The sequence below is a fragment of the Amyelois transitella genome, chromosome 24 (assembly GCF_032362555.1).
Source record: "Amyelois transitella isolate CPQ chromosome 24, ilAmyTran1.1, whole genome shotgun sequence".
NCBI lineage: Eukaryota > Metazoa > Arthropoda > Insecta > Lepidoptera > Pyralidae > Amyelois > Amyelois transitella.
Genome location: NC_083527.1, coordinates 3,556,030 through 3,572,965, shown reverse-complemented (window position 1 = coordinate 3,572,965; position 16,936 = coordinate 3,556,030). Strand labels below are relative to the sequence as shown.

Below are 16,936 nucleotides of genomic sequence, written 5' to 3'. Positions count from 1 at the left end.
CCTACCTTAAACCTGTACGTTCTTGTGCATCAAGCTTTTTTTATCGTTGACGAACTCTTCGACTTCTGGCGCTTACAAATTCAAGATTCATCCTATACTACATACATAACAGAGCCAGCAGTCTTGTAAAGACTCATAGGCCACTTTCTGCTATTTGGCTTTAAGATAGAATTGAGATTCAAATAGTGACAGGTTGCTAGCCCACCGCCTAAAAGAAGACTCGCAAGTTTGTAAGCCTAGCCTTTAGTCGCCTTTTACGACATCCATGGGAGAGAGATGGAGTGGACTGGTCTTATTCTTTTTTCTATTGGTGCCGGGAACCACACGGCACTATACACATCCTATACTATTCCAATGATATTTGATTCAGACGATCCAGATGACTCTCTAGGCTGTATTCAGCCGACAACATTTCCGCATTACCGGTTATCCGGTTACCGCGCGAACGAAGTCACGTATCCCCGGTAAATGTATGGGAGTCGCGTGCCTTAATAGTTGCTAGAGCGGAGCCTTAATCGTATTTAAGTACATATTTATCACGTCTTTTTTCCTTACGATGTAGACAGAGAAGACTGAAAGGCAACGTTCATTTGTATAGCTCAATGATAAAATAATTCAGATTCAAATTGTGAATTTCCCTTAATTGACTTTTGCAATATACACGGAGATAGAAGTAGCTGGCACATTTTGTTTTTTAATTCACTACCAGCATGGAGAAACTTACTTATTTGTATAACGAAATATAATACTTAAAATCTGTAAAGCAGGTAGGACTAAAATCGTTTAGGCATTACCGTCCACGGTAACGTTACGAAGAAAAAATCCTACTATATTTCCTAAAATTTTTCAGGATGTGTGTGTTTGTCACTCTTTCACGCAAAATCTTCTGGATGGATATTGATAATTTTTTGTACATTTGTAAAATATTACCTGAAACAACATTTATGTTTATCATTGAATAGGTATCTTAAAACACATATCCTGAAATTCCCATAGAAACGAAGCCCCGGGCGTAGTAGTAGTGTGTTTATAAGTGTTTAAGTCATAATTTTGTTTTCATAAGTCTTCAATTATAAAACGATATATTATTTCATTCATTAAAGGATATACCACGCTTAAGTTAGAACGTAGAAAGTGAATATGCAACGTAACGGTAAATTAGACCATCTTTTAAGACAACCATTAGTTTGACTTAGTGTACCGCCAGATGGCAATATTTTAGCACCCCTAATTGAGAATGATGTGAGAGAGGTTTTATGGCCGTATTTTATAAAATCTAGAATTTTCAGTGTATTTTTATCACCAGTGAAAATTTTGTTTACTATGTCGAACGACGAATCTTTATATTTAAGTAGGTATATTAAACAAAATTTTGTTTTATGCAATACTGTAACAAAAACAAACACTTCCAAAAGCTCAGGCCAAGAGTACCCGAAACCGATGAGCTTGCATGAAGTGAGTTTTAAATGTGAAAAAAGCGAAACAATTATGCAATCATCGTGGCAAGTGGAAACATGTAGTCTCTGCCTGCCCCTCTAGGAAAGAGGTGTGATTTGATGTAGGTATATATTTTGACAGCCTCTGTGGCGCAACAGTAGTGCGCTTGTCTGTATCACAATTGGTACCGGGTTCGAATCCTGGCCAGGGTGTGAGAAACGAAATTTCTTTGATCGGCCTGGATCTTTGATGTTTATCTATATAAGTATAATAAGTATTTATTATAAAATATATAGTATAGAATTTAATAAATTATAAGTATAGAATTTCGTAACACAAGTCTCGAATTTTGTCCCGTATGAATTTATTTATTTATTTATAAACATGTGAATGTGTATTAGTCAGATGTCAGCCTATGCTAACCATACTATACTAACTATACTTGCTAGACCGTTAGTTTGTACGTCGAATAAACTACTTAACAAATTGGCGTTAAACACGCAAGTACAGGTACAACGGGTATGATAACTATAATCTACGGATCATCTATTTTATCATACGGGCTATATTTTAAGATTATTGAAGTACCTATATTGAAATTTCAAGATATAAAACTCAAATTAATGAGAATGCAAATGACAACCGAAACTCTGTGTGTAAGAAGCTGGAATTGAGCACATGTGTTCCTTGGGTAGTATATAGAAATCATGATATAAATACATACAATCACGTCTAGTCAAGTCAAGATATCTTTCTTTTCATTGTCCTTAAAATTCCCGAAATATTTTTGTATCTCAATGAGCAATCCTTTGTCAACAAAACTTTTAATGAATTGAGTGTAAACAGTCAGGTCTAGCTTTTGATGAGGTCGTTGACCGGAGTTCCAAGACTGGCTATAAAGCGTCACCCCAGGGATAAGCACGGTCATCAATGAGAAGTTAGTTAAGATCCGATAAGCTAAGGAAATGAACTGAAACAAAGTGCCTAGTACTGGTAAGTTTGTTGTGGAATCTATTTCGTGATGCGATTTTTTAAGTAGTACTTGTAGTTAGATTTTGATCGTGAGCAGTTGAGTCTGCATTCAAAAGAATAGAATATCCATGTGGTCTCACAGAAATTTGGTTAAGGTCTGTTTATAACAGTGGACGATATCAGGAAACACCTCAAAAATCAACAGAATAAGTTCTGTTTTTTTATTTATTTATTACGTTACGGCATATCTCCCGTATTTATAAATCGATTTGAAAAATTCCTTTCTCATTTAACAGAGAAGAGTGTCCATAGAATTTGGTTAAGGTCTTCTTATTTGTAAACATGGTGCCTATATCCATTAACAATACGATCAGCTCCGACATGGTCAGTGTTCGTCAAACTGCTGTCGTGTTACAGCATTCGGCCGACAGGTGGCGCGCGTGTTATCTGCTTCCGCTCTTACGGTTCCGCCTTGCAATTGTAATTGGCATATAACTGTAAGTTTATATTACTAAGTGCTAATGTAATGGAATTCCCTTTATGTTTCGGAATAAATTGTCATTCTTTTACAGCATTGGCAGGTATGCTCATATGCTTTACGGCAGTGGTGGTTATCTATATGACAACTGTAAAGTAACATAAATTTCGTTTGCATTTATGACTTTTGACTTTCGAAAACTTTGCACTAATGACGATAATGTTACAGTAACAAATTAAGATTTCAATACCTCAATTGCTGCTTATTTGAGTTAACTTGATTATTGACTTGGTGATATGAAACACTTGAAATCTGTCTCAAATATGTGTGTGTGTGTATGATTATGTGTTGAGAAATTATTCTATTTTATTGGGAAGTATGAAGTTACCATTATATAATTTTGAGTTTCGTACGTGTACTCGGTTTTTAGAGACAAACTGCTATCTCTATCGCATCTCATTTTCACAATATTCAAAAGAAAAATTGCATGTGACACAATGACGATATTATTATCATTTCAATAAAGCAACGGCTATTGTTTTTATCTTTCCGTTATGGGAACGGATGCGGCTGATAGGCAATGATATTTTTCTGTTATTCTAAATGCTTGAAATAATATTTCTGTCGATGCCAACTCATCATGATATTGAATAACCTTGGTGTAGTTTGTTGTGTCGTTTTATTAATAGAGTATCAACTATGTAATACTGATTAAAAACTATATTCCGCTAGGTATTATATTTCTCTAACAAAACTTTAGATGTTAATTAGTTTAAAATAATAAATACATACATATAGTCACGTTCAAATCCCTTGCGCGGTAGACAGAGCCCACTGTCTTGAAAAGAATTAAAGGCTGCGTTCAGCTGTACGGCTTTATGGTGGAATTGAGATTCAAATAGTGACAGGTTGCTAGCACATCGCCTAAAAGAAGAATCCCAAATTTATAAGCCTAAGCCTTAGCTTCATATTACGACCTCCATGGGAAAGATATGGAGTAATTCTATTCTAAAGTGCCGGAAACCACACGGCACTTTAAATAATGCAGTACAATACAAAAATAATTTACCGACTTATTCAAATGTATTCCTAAGCAAAATCTTTGGAATGAAATGTAATATGAAAATGATTTACGGACCAATACAAACATGTTGAGATATAATCAAATGTATTTCCAAATAAATGCTTTTAAATTTCGCCGGTATATATTAATACGTATATATTAAAGTAAAAACGCGAAAAAAATGTGTAAACAAACGTTATTAAAAAAAATATCCCCTCAGGCTTGAGAATCATTAAATAAATGAAGCTTCTTCAACATCAGCGTCAATTATGCAAAATCGGAGGCTATGAAATTTGATCGGCTCGGCTCCTAATGACGAGGACCGCTGCATTGGAACTTTGAAAGAAGGCTTACTTCTTTCAAAAAATCCAAAGTAGGTTATTATGAGGTTGTATGAGTTTTCAGTGTAAACATACAAATTCTTAATACAAATGTAGTGAAATGATAATTTGGATTATCTCTGGTACAGTACTAAAGTAATATAGGTATTGCAGGAATTTTCATGCTTATTTCTAAATTTGATAATTGTGTCATCAAGGGTTTTGCTAGGACTTATCAATTATAATTTTCTTGTGATTATAAATTGATAAAACAATCTTGTTCTTTTTAATCAATGGCTTCTCGTGAAAATAAACTGAATGCTGAACTACCAATTACTAATTATTTTCACATGTTCACAGATAACCAGTTTTTAATGCATATGCCAAATATTAAAGTGGTATAATAAAATACACTGTGATCGCCCGAATCGGCGTTAAAGTAGTGTTTAGTCAACAATGAGTGCTTTTTAATCAAAATATTTATACATATAACCAATAAATATAAAGCAGCCTTAATTAGTGTCACCTTAAAGGACCAATATTTGATAACCAGTATTGATAGTGTTCTGACGCCTTAATTTTTTACCTAGTGTAAATAGTGCTTGAAGTGCATCGAATAGAGTTTTTTACTGGAGGTTTTTAAGAAATTATAATGACATATCGAAGTGTATCCCGGCTGTCAGTGTTTGGTCTATGGGAGTGCATTGAGTTGAGATAAGTGAGTTTGGGAACCGCTGGCACCATGGAGCGGTGTGACGGATTTCTCGTGTACCGCAAGCCTGTCTACAGGGTGTTCCAGTATTTGGAAACGTAAGTACAAAAACTAGACTTCACTATTCTCGATTTCACTTTAAATCTTTCCGTTTATTAATATAATTTCAGCCATATTATTCACCCATTAAACATTGAAGAGAAGAAACTGCCATCGTTATGCCCATCTTAATCGAGGTCAAACATTTTTGTTCGTAAAGAAAAAATTAACTCAAATTTTCAATTTAATACTGTCCTTTCTGCGTGTTTCCAGTAGCATTCTCCTACTATGCGGTCGGTTTCCACATTTCTCTTTTTACTTTGTCTGGAATTGCCTATATGTAACAGATATTAACCATTAGGTACCTATAAGTAATCCTATTTCGATAATCAGACTTCAGATTAGTAAAAAGGACAGTTTTGCATGCAGTCTCTGACCATTGGTGAGTCGCTGAAATATAAATGAGCACTCGCGCCTGTCGCGACAGGAATGAATATTTTAGGGTTCAGACTCAATGCGCCTTTACTGTGGATAATTTAATTAGCTTAGAAAGTAATATGTCAATTGTCTACTTCAGAAGAATGAATCAATTTTAGGTTTTTGTCGTATACATTTTTTATTGCTGAAAATGGAAAATTTTCTTAACATCCGTAGCCGTGGCCGCACGACAATTACCTAAGCAGGGGCTCCTTTTTTATATTAATGTATTTATAAGTCATAACTTTGCCACTAAAGTGAAAGTCACGCGCTTATTATTTAAATGTTTCGCGGGTGGAGACTACGCGAGGGCGTAATCACACTACGCCTAACATAACCTACACTTTACCCACATTTGTATATCCATGTAGCTTTATTTTTTGTAAACACCGAAAGCCTGTCATTATGTCCTCATCGAAATTCTGATATAAATATTATACAACCATCAACACAACAATAATAAATTATGCCTGTTTCGCCGGAAATGGTAGGCAGAAAATGCATTTTTCCTCGATCTCTCACTTAGTTTACGATTCTCTTACACGATCTCTTCTCTCGCTTCATCCAGCGAGATAGTTATATAAACTTAATATAACTCGTCATACAAGATCGTCGGTTAAGGGTGTTCTTGGCCGTAGTAGTTATATACTCTTTGCTCTTGACTTACGGTCCATAAATTTAAAAAACCGACGAGCTTTCATGCATGGACCAAAATAATGAGCATTTTTCATACTCCCGCATTATTCCCCTTATCCATGTTGCCTTCTAGCATGAAGGCTCATACATGTTAATAAATTTAAGGGAAGACAGCTCACTTGTAACTGTTATACCGAAACAGGAGAGGCTATTAGTTAAGACATACGAACGTACATATAGTCAGCAATATGTTGTGTTGTTGTGGGTTGGGTGGCGTTCATAGCGAGTTTAACAATGCCTGTTACCTTTTTTTAGATAACCCGTGAAGTGGTAACAAACAAACAAATAAACTAAATTTTTGCATTTATAATATAAGTTGGGATGTCAGGGAAAGCCTCTTTGATAGAATAATATCACTAGGAAGCTAAACTCGTGATGATGTTCAAATTCTTGTGGTAATTTTTTGATAAGGTAAGTATTAAACTTTACTGCCTATTATCTCATACTTCTCATATTTACTTTTTATTTCTGACTCTTTGTACATAAATTGACGACTAACGGCCCGTTACGGCTTCGCCCATGATACATACTTAGCCTATAATATCCGCAGATAATGTACCTTCTTAACGGTCAAAGAATTTTCATGATCGGTTCAGTATTTCCGGAGAATGGCCCTTACAAAAAACAATTACAAACTTTACCTCCTTATAGTTTAGATTAAAAATACATACTTACATTTTCACGTTCAATATCGTGTAATCCTTACAATAAAATGCCGACAAATAGTCCCATAAATATTACGGGAGCATTCTTCCACATGTTGTTTATTTAAAACAATTTTGTTTTCGGTATCAGATTTATTCTCCTTACACCACGGGAATGATTCCAGTGACAAAGTCTAAACTCAATGGCAATTGAAAAAAGTTGTTATAAGTGTGTTAAAATAGTATACATATAATAACATCCCCATCGTCTACGGGGTGGACAGAGTCTACAGTTTCGAAAATACTAAAAGGCCACGTACGACTGTATGTTTTTATGTAGCTATATTGTATGTATAAAATAATGTAAAGATAAAAAAAAATATGTCCATGTCTTCTGGTTGTACATTAAACAATTAGAAGGCCCGTAGAAACTTTGCTTGCACGATTTAGCACTTACCTTTGCCTTGATTTTACGATCGAAGGAATGACTTTTTATACAAACACCAATTTCACGAGTAAAATTTCGTGTTCGGGACGTTCAAAAAGGATACAAAGAGAATCTATCCGCGTGATCACCTTGTATCCCTTTGGTTGCTATATTTGTACCGTCGTCTTGTCAAAACACACGGCGCGCCCTTTGAGTTAAAAAAGAACTCATTAACGGGTTTAAAGTACTCAACGGTGTGCTTGGGAACAATTTAGAACCCTGTTTTTTAGGTTGCATTAAAAAAAACTAACGTTCTAAATTTAAAGTGTCTCTGGGGAATTGCAGTATATGTGCAAATGGTATCAAAATTATAAAAGAGGACACTGACTAAATAATACTAAGCTCAAACCGCTGCTTTTAATTTACCAACGGAACAGATTATAAGGGGATTTTTTCTTTTACTATACAATACTACTTTACACAAGTATTAAACGTGGCCTTACAGACTTTTCAAGCTTGTTCGCTCTATCTACCCCGCAAGAGATAGACGGGACTATAAGTATGTAAACACTGAAAAACGAACCCACAGAATAGATTATATATATGTATACTGTCTCTATTTTTATTGTTATTCAATTTGATATTTACGAAATTAAATTAAACAATCCATCGATTGGGGCGTGTAATATGATCGAGTTAATTTAATACCGTCGCCCTCTCCTCTCATAACTATAACCATTAATTTTAACCTGGTTCAGTAACACCACAAGAGGCATAACCAGTGAAAGCACTTAAGTCTTTTAGAGTAATATTGAACCCCGTGAAAAAGGGTGTTAGTGCCTTTATTATTAAGGCATAATGTTAGGGTTTTCAACCTTTGAAAACTGGAAGATAAACGCGTGATAAAAGTGACAATTTGTAATTTTTGAAGTATTTTACCGAGCAAGCGCAGCGAGTGGGGTCTACCTATTAAAGTCTGGTATTTTTATGATCTAGCTGAAGCCCGTGATACTTCCTTTGCGTGGCTGAACGATTTTTGATTAGGTAGTTTCTTTATTTCCTATAGATAAGCTGAGACATATTTAACTTTACTATTTCTTTATCGCCTTATTTTATTTTTAAAAATATTCAATGTACAGAAAACGCTTTTTTACTTTTATATGTTTTGATGACGATCTATATAAATTAGTTATATATTTACAGTATCATTTTAATACGATTTTTAGCCATAGATTAGGAAACGTTAAATATTGCGGATTCTATGCCAAAAATAAAAAGGGGTGAGCCATGTGTCCTATTTCACACATGATATCCCTCTGTTTACAACGCGAGACCTTTCTATTGCGGGGTCGGGGTTCCATCCCGGCGTGGGTCAATTGTTATTGTAGAATCTTGTGTATTTGTGTGCCCATTTTGTTAATGGATTTTGGTGGTGATTTATTATAAGCTTAGTAGTATAGGGCGTTATAATAATTTTGCATTTACGTGGCAAGAACCGAATTTATAGAAACATGCTTCAGACTCTTGTTGCTTGTATGTGATATGGTAGGTACTAAACCAGTAATTTGACAATATTCTAAAAAAAAAATATGAATTGAATAATGAAACGCACGCAATTTACGCATTGTACGCAACACTTCATGCTCCACTTCGACGACACGCACTTACCCGATTTTGTTCACTTGTTAAATCTGACATTAAATGTAATTTTAAAACCAATGGGAGTGTTTTGATGTAATTAATTTAATTATTTAAAAACTATTCGCTTTTAATCAACAAAATACTTTCTGGCCAAGGCTTTAATACGGACTATCCCACTTTGGATGTGGCAATCAAGCAAATTGCTCGCATAGTTGTGTTCAGCACAATTACCCTAATTTTATTTAACATGCTCGCCGTATAAAGTACGCAATTTGTAATCAGATCATGCTTTAATTAATATTGAGCCATTAGCCTTATAAGGAAGTCCGAACACTAGTACGAAAGGAAAACTGGTATTTGGAGATAATTGTTGCTGCTTTTGTCTACGTTAAAGACCTGTGAGTGATCTGGACTAAAGTCATATATCTCCCAAGACTTTTCTCTAACATAGATCCCATATAGTACCGATTAGTGTGTATGTAAGTGGTTCAATAGGTGGGACGGCCTCCCGCGAGATGGATCGACAAGAATGTTGGCCGACTGATAGTGAAGTCCGCGGGGAAACGTTGATTCCAAAAAAGCGAGGTGGAAATTTTTGGGGGAGGTAATCTGTGTTCTGTGGCGAAGGCCTTAAATCTGTGAATTTAACTACAATTACGTTAAAGACGAAATATTGAAGAATACTACCGACTGGTAGTTAATAAAATTTCAATTCCCTTCAGTTAAACAGAAACGCTTTACTCTTGACATTTAAGTATTATATGACATGATCATGATTGCATTTTGTAATTAATCAACTCAAGTCGTATAATCGCTGACACCATTTTGGCAATCATTGCAAAAGCGACAATGGTCCAGCGGTTAAAGCGTTTTGCACAGGTTGCAAACCTAACGCGGCTATTAATGACCCAATCCTGAGTAACATGGATTGATTTGATTGCTAACTGACATAACTATGGTCCAGATAGATCACGGGGCAGATCTCCTACCCGCTGGTCTGACCAACTCAAACAAGTAACGGGACTTACTATAGCTACTGCCCTGAGAAAATCCGATGACAGAACAGCCTGGAAACAGCTCGTCAGCAAATCTATCAAAAGCGTGTCAGGACGGACACGGCCTTTAGTAAAGAAGAACACAATCTAGAAGAAGAAGACAACTATAATAAAGTATGTGTTAGGTTCCCCTTAAAAACACCTTACTCATTCTGGGATCCTCCAAAGAGGTGACGATGCAACCGGGCCTAACGCTAGGAGGCTGACGATGACGATGATTCTGATAACATTCTGTGATTAATCAATTCGAGTCAAGTAATGGGTGGCTGCATTTTGCCAAATAATTATTGCTCAAGTCCAAATTCGTTCTGGCATTTAAGGTAATCGCAATTTTAATGTAGCAATATTAAATGTAGTTATTTTGGAAGGTTTTTATCCTGCAATAAACTTCTTGTGTTACAAATTACAACAATTATAACAATTGAGGAACAAATACGAAATTTCTTCTGAACTGTTTTATGTTGCCCCTCAGTACATAGAAAGTTGCCATAAAGAAAAAACAAGTACCACTGGCCGTTAGGTGTAATTATTTTTTTGAAGTGGTTATGAATACGTTATATTTAGTTATATATAGTTTATTGATATTATATATTGATAGTGCCGTGTGGTTCCCGGCACCAATACAAAAAAGAATAGGACCACTCCATCTCTTTCTCATGGATGTCGTAAAAGGCGACTTAGGGATAGGCTTACAAACTTGGGATCCTTTTTAAGGCGATGGGCTAGCAACCTGTCACTATTTGAATCTCAATTCTATCATTAAGCCAAATAGCTGAACGTGGCCATTCAGTCTTTTCAAGATTGTTGGCTCTGTCTACCCCGCAAGGGAAATAGACGTGACGATATGTATGTATGTAGTTTATTGATAGATGTCCAGCAGATTATATTGGTTTAATAAACAAATTACTTATACCAGTATGTAGTGAGTTAAATTGCATTTCCAAAAACTATCAAACATTAAATTTTGCAGCTTAAATAGAAAATGTGTTTTCGTCTGAATATTACACAGTAATTTAATGAATGCAAAATATGATTCCCGAATGTTGCCAGGGATTGAATAGTCAAATTAGTGTTGCCATTCACTTGGCAGGCGTCCAGAGAGCCGTATCGCGACGCGTTTCAGCAAACACCGCCTCTTTGGGAATATTTAATATTTTAGGTTGCATCCTGGAATTTATAATACCTACTAAAATATAGAACAGACACTTAAACAAGTATATCGACTTTTCATTAGTCAATCTGTATATATAAAATTATTCCGTTACTGTGTGACCGACTGATTGACAACGGACAGTCTAAAGCACTGGGTCTAGAGACAATAAAAATTGGAATAAAAGTTCCCTGTGTGGTCTAGGAGGGTAATAAAAAGGATTTCCCAAAATTTCCTTTCCGGAACGTATATCTATACTAATGTAACTAATCTATAGAACTACTGATTCAACTTAAAAAAATATTTTTGTATTGAATAGACTATTTATCCAGGAAGGCTTTAGGCTATATAACATCACACATTGCGCGGGCGAACGAGATTATTTGTTTTGCAGGGGCGAAGCCGCGATACCCTTACGATTCTAACTGACTGACAGTCAAGTCACATCCAAAATATTGGCTTGAAAATCGTAGGCGAGAAGAGGAAATTTTCAGAAATGTACGAGATTATTAATTTAATTTTATGTTGTAGATTTACGGATTTTAAAAGTTTCCTCGACCTCGCCTAACGTTTGGTTCGGAGTAATAGAACTCTGGTTATAACAAACTGCTTGCTTGCGTGACCGAAACTTGTAAACTATTCACTAAGACACGATTTATTTTACGACTGAAGTTGTTCTGAGTAAAGAGAACACATTGCTTGATAAGACAAGCATGTAAGTCATCATTCTACGTCTCAATGTACTCGTAGTTCACCATTTTCGTTTGGATTAAAATAAAGGTTGACTTCTAAGTTTTGTGATTTCCAAAGGCAAAGATTTTTTTACAAGTTCTGAAATGATTTCACAGTAAGTCAACTGGATGTGTAATCATGTTCCATTATGGGTTAGAATCGCCTGAAAAGATTGCGGAGGTCAGACGAGCGTCGAAAGAAAAATCTGACCTAACGAATCCAGGATCAAGGTCAAAGGCTTTTCCCGGACTCCTCTCCTGGAAGGTGAGGACGCAACCGGCACACACCAGGATTATCATGTTTTATGGATATTTAAATGATTAAAAACAAATCGCCTACACAGGATATCAAATTTAAATGCTGCACAAACTTTTGTCAGCTGTCTCAGTTATTACGAGTTGAAATTTGTTGTTCCAACATTCGAGTCAAACTGGCATTTAACTTGGACGTTTATTCATTTTCGTTAGTCGACGTTAAGTTGCTTTTCCATTAGGCAAGTTGAATGAAGACGTATTTCCGAAGTTCCACGTAATGACAAATCACATATTGGAGGAAACTTTGGTTGCTCAACAGTTTCTAAATTCGAACTTTGCTACTTTGGTTCCAAATATTATTAACATACATACATAGAAATAATGACTTTATCCCTTATGATGCGGAAACGCTACCTCAGAGAGATAAAAGAAAAAGGGCTAGATCTTTTTTCATTTGTCAGATAAACTACCCCTAAAAATAATAAGTCTGCCCCGGAAATGATGAAATCGTGACGATATGTACATATGTATGTGTATGTCTTTTCTTTCGGTCTTTGATAATATAGTACCTAATTATTATCAAAGACCGAAAGAAAAGATGATTTAGTTTGATGTTTAGTTTTATTTGCGTCAGGTATGTTTGTTAAGTTCCTCTGATTTCAGTGAGTCGAAACGTAACATTTCCATTTTTCTGAAAACATTTTTGTCATGATTAACATTTATATTACCTGTTTTAAATGACTTCTATATATAAAAAAAAAAACTAGGCGTTTGCTCGCCCCCGCGAATAATAAAGAATAATAAAGAATCAAGAATAACATGCCAAACACAAAATTTATATACATTAAACAGTACAAGAAATTCTGTACATTAAATATTTAAAGATGTTTGATGATACAAAATTAGAAGAGACATAGTAAAGTAAGAATTTTGAAAAAATACTCTTGTCCGTTTATCTTGTTGTACACGCTAATCTCCGTAACTACTGGACGGATTAAAATGACACTTTTTTCTAATAACTATTAAGCCTGGGCCATGATTGAAATAATAATTGAAATTGGAACACCAAAGGGAAAGCCATGAAGGTCCAGTTAAACTATAATAAAAATATAATTAACGTCTCAACAGAAATCTTTCAACCACGCGAACAAAGTCGCAGGCATCCAGCTAGTGAACAATAACATTGAACTTATTAAGTGAAAACCTCATAAAAGCGATGTAAGTGAACTTCACCGTTGAACGCGCGGTTAATCGCTCATCTGAAGAGCGCACTGAAGCGTGATGTTGAACTCGGTGTATGCACAATACACATACCCAAGGATCAGTTCACATAGAGACGAGACGGTATATTATTGCACAAAAATTTTAATAGAAAGACTCAGTTTGACTTTATGTACTATGCAATAAAATATACATTACTACCGCGCGGCGTCGAAGCGTGAATTTTGAGAAACAAAAAAAGATTACAAAGATTGACCTGAATTTCGATTTTCTTCAACACTCATTCTTTGTTATCACAAGTTTAGCTGCAAAGATGGAGCGGAGCTTTTACCAGCTTTTACTTAAATTAAGAAATACCTCCAAAGCTCCGGGCCACGCTACGGAGCTTTCAGTTTTACTTTTATTGCTTACCTTTTGGAGTTACCTTGCCACTGAATGTTATTAGATTAGATTTTATTTCTACCTCTTATTATGTCGTATATGATTGCATTTTTATTTTAAATCACAAGTAAGTGTTTGCTTTTTCATTTTGAATTACAAATGTAAATATTTAAAACAAAGGTTTTTTTTATCTCTAATGCCTGCCTGATATAACCACTTTGAGAATATATGAATGGAAGAAAATAACAGTAGTGTAATGAGAGTCATCGGAATCGATCAATACCGCTTTAAGTCCATTAAACGTCTTCCTGACTTCATACAGTATTTTAATATAAACAAGGAATATTCGGAAGAAACTATATAGTCTTAGTCCATCTCCCAATCAAAAACTATTCACAGCACCTGTTTTTCCAATTTATCAAATCATTTCATTTTTTTCCTAGATTTTTTTTTAGAAATTTTTCCTACCCTTTGAATAATAATGACAGTAATAACAGATTTACTCTTTGTTACAGTACCTAGTAATAACCGACCAATCCGCACCTAATGAAATAGCTCGTGGATAGTATTTGTACTTTTTTGCTCTTCTGTAACATCAGGCGTTGTCCTTGACAATCCATCGTGTCCCACTTTTTAAATTCATAAGTAAGTACATCACATCACATATAATTAAGTCATTTGCAGAGAAACTAGTACCAGTAACCAGTTATCCCTGAATTTTTCTTTTGCATCATTTTCATTCACCATGCATGCATATGCAAGAATGTCGGTAAACGGTGCTCACGGCCTGGCCTGCCCAGGCCTCCTTGGCTAGGACACCCAATTTTTTATTAAGGTATGTTCGTCCAGGCCTTTTCCTTCAAAACTTCCCATTGTATATAGTTAATAACTTCAACATACACCTATGGCGGTATCCTGTAAATAATATTTCGACAGTGACAGAAAGTCTTTACAAAACATTTAGACAGTTGCAGCCCTAATGTTTCCCGCCCTATGTAAATTATAGGGGGAGGCGCGCCCTGAACGTTTCCTATTACGTTTTTCCATGCGTTTTTTTTTTATTTTGTTTATCTCTGAATTAATGAAAAACGGCTCCGGGCCCTCGTCTGGCTCACAATGGATTTGAAATTTAAGTTTTTGCACTTTTTAGTTCCTTCTTCTCGACTTTGACAAGATTTTTCGCTCCGCCGTTTTTGCCTCTTCAAACAATTTAACATTTGACTTTCATGAATATAGGGATATTTTACTTAATCGATTGTTTCTCTAACTTCAATAGTTTAACATTAAAATAATTTATTCAGTTATGACTTAATTTATATAATAGATAGAGAAATTGGTTTTTCATAAGTTTTTGGTACACAACCAAGAATAAAAAGAGCATGTAATTTATACTTAATGTAAAAGATCTGACAAGGTAGGTTTGACACCAAAACTTTTTGGGAAAATAAATAATGTTTTTTGTTTTTTTGAATGCCTCTGGTGTCAGACAATTAATGTAAAATTTGATTATGTCTGGAATTCTAGCGTTTAACGTGTTAAGGAAAATAAAACTCAACTTTTATTCATACATTCTGCGCTATTACACCCTTTTATGGAGTCAATGAAAAAGTCGTTAACCAGTTTTATTTAATTACTTTCAAAGCGAGCAATTAAAATGGAGCCTTGCGGTCGCCACAAACAATCTTAAGTTATCTAATTACAAGTTGAAGCTGTTGACTTTCCATGTTTTATTAAAACTAGTTCTTGATAAAAAAATAATAAAATTTGTCCAAGAGCTCCTTCGACGTTATGAATTCTTAGTGAGTAAAAGTATAAAAGAGATGTGATGTTTTGTTGCCAATGTGCAGCCTTCTTTTAAGAAAGAGATCTGGGGTTCGCTTCTTAATCTATCCGAATTATATTCAATAAGTGGTCAACAGTGCAACTGAGTAAACTTAACTCGGATTGTTGAGGGGTTATGAGATAAACTAGGACGTAGTGATGAGAGAGAGACCTACACCTTCATTTATATACATTCATATATAAATTTACAACTCGTTCCCAGAGGGATATGCAGAGTTAACTTCTTTCTAACTGCTACGAGGCCTACCTTCATACTTCTTGCGCTTAAGTATTAGCATAATACTTCTACAGGAGTTATTGAGACAAAATCCATTTGTCTCAATAACTCCTGTAGAAGTATTCCTAGACATTTCGCATACTATCATCTAAATACCATAGACGAAGTAAGTCTCCAAACTTTAGATCAATGACGTCATTAAGGCCGTTAAGTAGCAAGGCAATTTACATCTCATGCCGACGAAGTACTAAGACCTAACTCGATTCATCAACTTTTACACGGAACATCAACTTCTTGCCTCTACGGCCATTGTTAACTAATGAATGAGCTGGAGCACAACGACTTCTAATTTAGACGAAAATGACGGTTTTTACCCTTACATCATTAAAATTGCTGTTCATATATCGAAAACGGATTGTAAATAAATTATCCGTTTTCAATCCGTTAATATTTCTTTTTTGGCTTTTGATTCGTTGTCTTCCTTCTAAGAGAAAATTTAAAGGACTTCTGCAAAATTCATTTAGCAGTTTTAACTCTACCTACATTGATTTGATAGATATAATAGTAATTAAGTTTTCGTTAATCACCATTCCTTTCGCGTTGATTGTTTATAAAAATTCATAACAACGGTTTTGAAGGAAGTACTATTGCGAAAGGTCAGCTCAAAAGTGCTATAAACAAACGATGTTGCATGAAAAGATTACTTCGTGGATGAAGTAAAGAAGCCTAGCACGTGTTAAGATGAAGTCTCTACCACAGTCTCTACTTACCTCTCCGGAAAATAAAATAAGTGATCATATTTACTTTATAGTGAAAACAAAAAAGACTATTTTAAATTCTTTCCTTGACATTTTAAGCCTATTCAAAACCAAAATAGTCGCAGTGACTATTTTAAACTTGCCATACTTGAAAGTGAAGCATTAGCTAAGCAAAGTATTAAAAATTCGCTGAAATGCTCGTTTGAACTTTTTCCAGGCATTGTATGCGATGTTTGACCGCCGCTCCCTGGACAAAGGCGGCTGTTTGTTACACCCGTTGGTTTTTAGTTTACTGAAAAGAGGAAAAGAAAATTGAAAAACGCTCGATATGTCTTTCGCAGGTTAACTCACGACATTTTTAAAGTTTCTCAAAAAATATTGAAACGAGTAAAATTTCGTCTTTATACCTAACGGGATTGA

The 16,936-nt window shown here is 35.0% G+C and overlaps 1 protein-coding gene across 5 annotated transcripts in view; it reads left to right on the top strand.

Moving 5' to 3' along the window:
- Positions 1–16,936, top strand: part of LOC106135942 (focal adhesion kinase 1) — a 120,572-nt gene that overhangs the window by 38,138 nt on the left and 65,498 nt on the right. Inside the window, exon 2 of one of the 5 annotated variants that reach the window (XM_060951113.1) lies at positions 4,631–5,080. The exons of the other annotated variants lie outside the window; for them this stretch is intronic. Coding sequence (XP_060807096.1) covers positions 5,013–5,080 — 68 coding nt within the window. The 5' untranslated portion in view covers positions 4,631–5,012. The remainder of the gene's footprint in view (positions 1–4,630; positions 5,081–16,936) is intronic. 5 annotated transcript variants of the gene reach the window in all.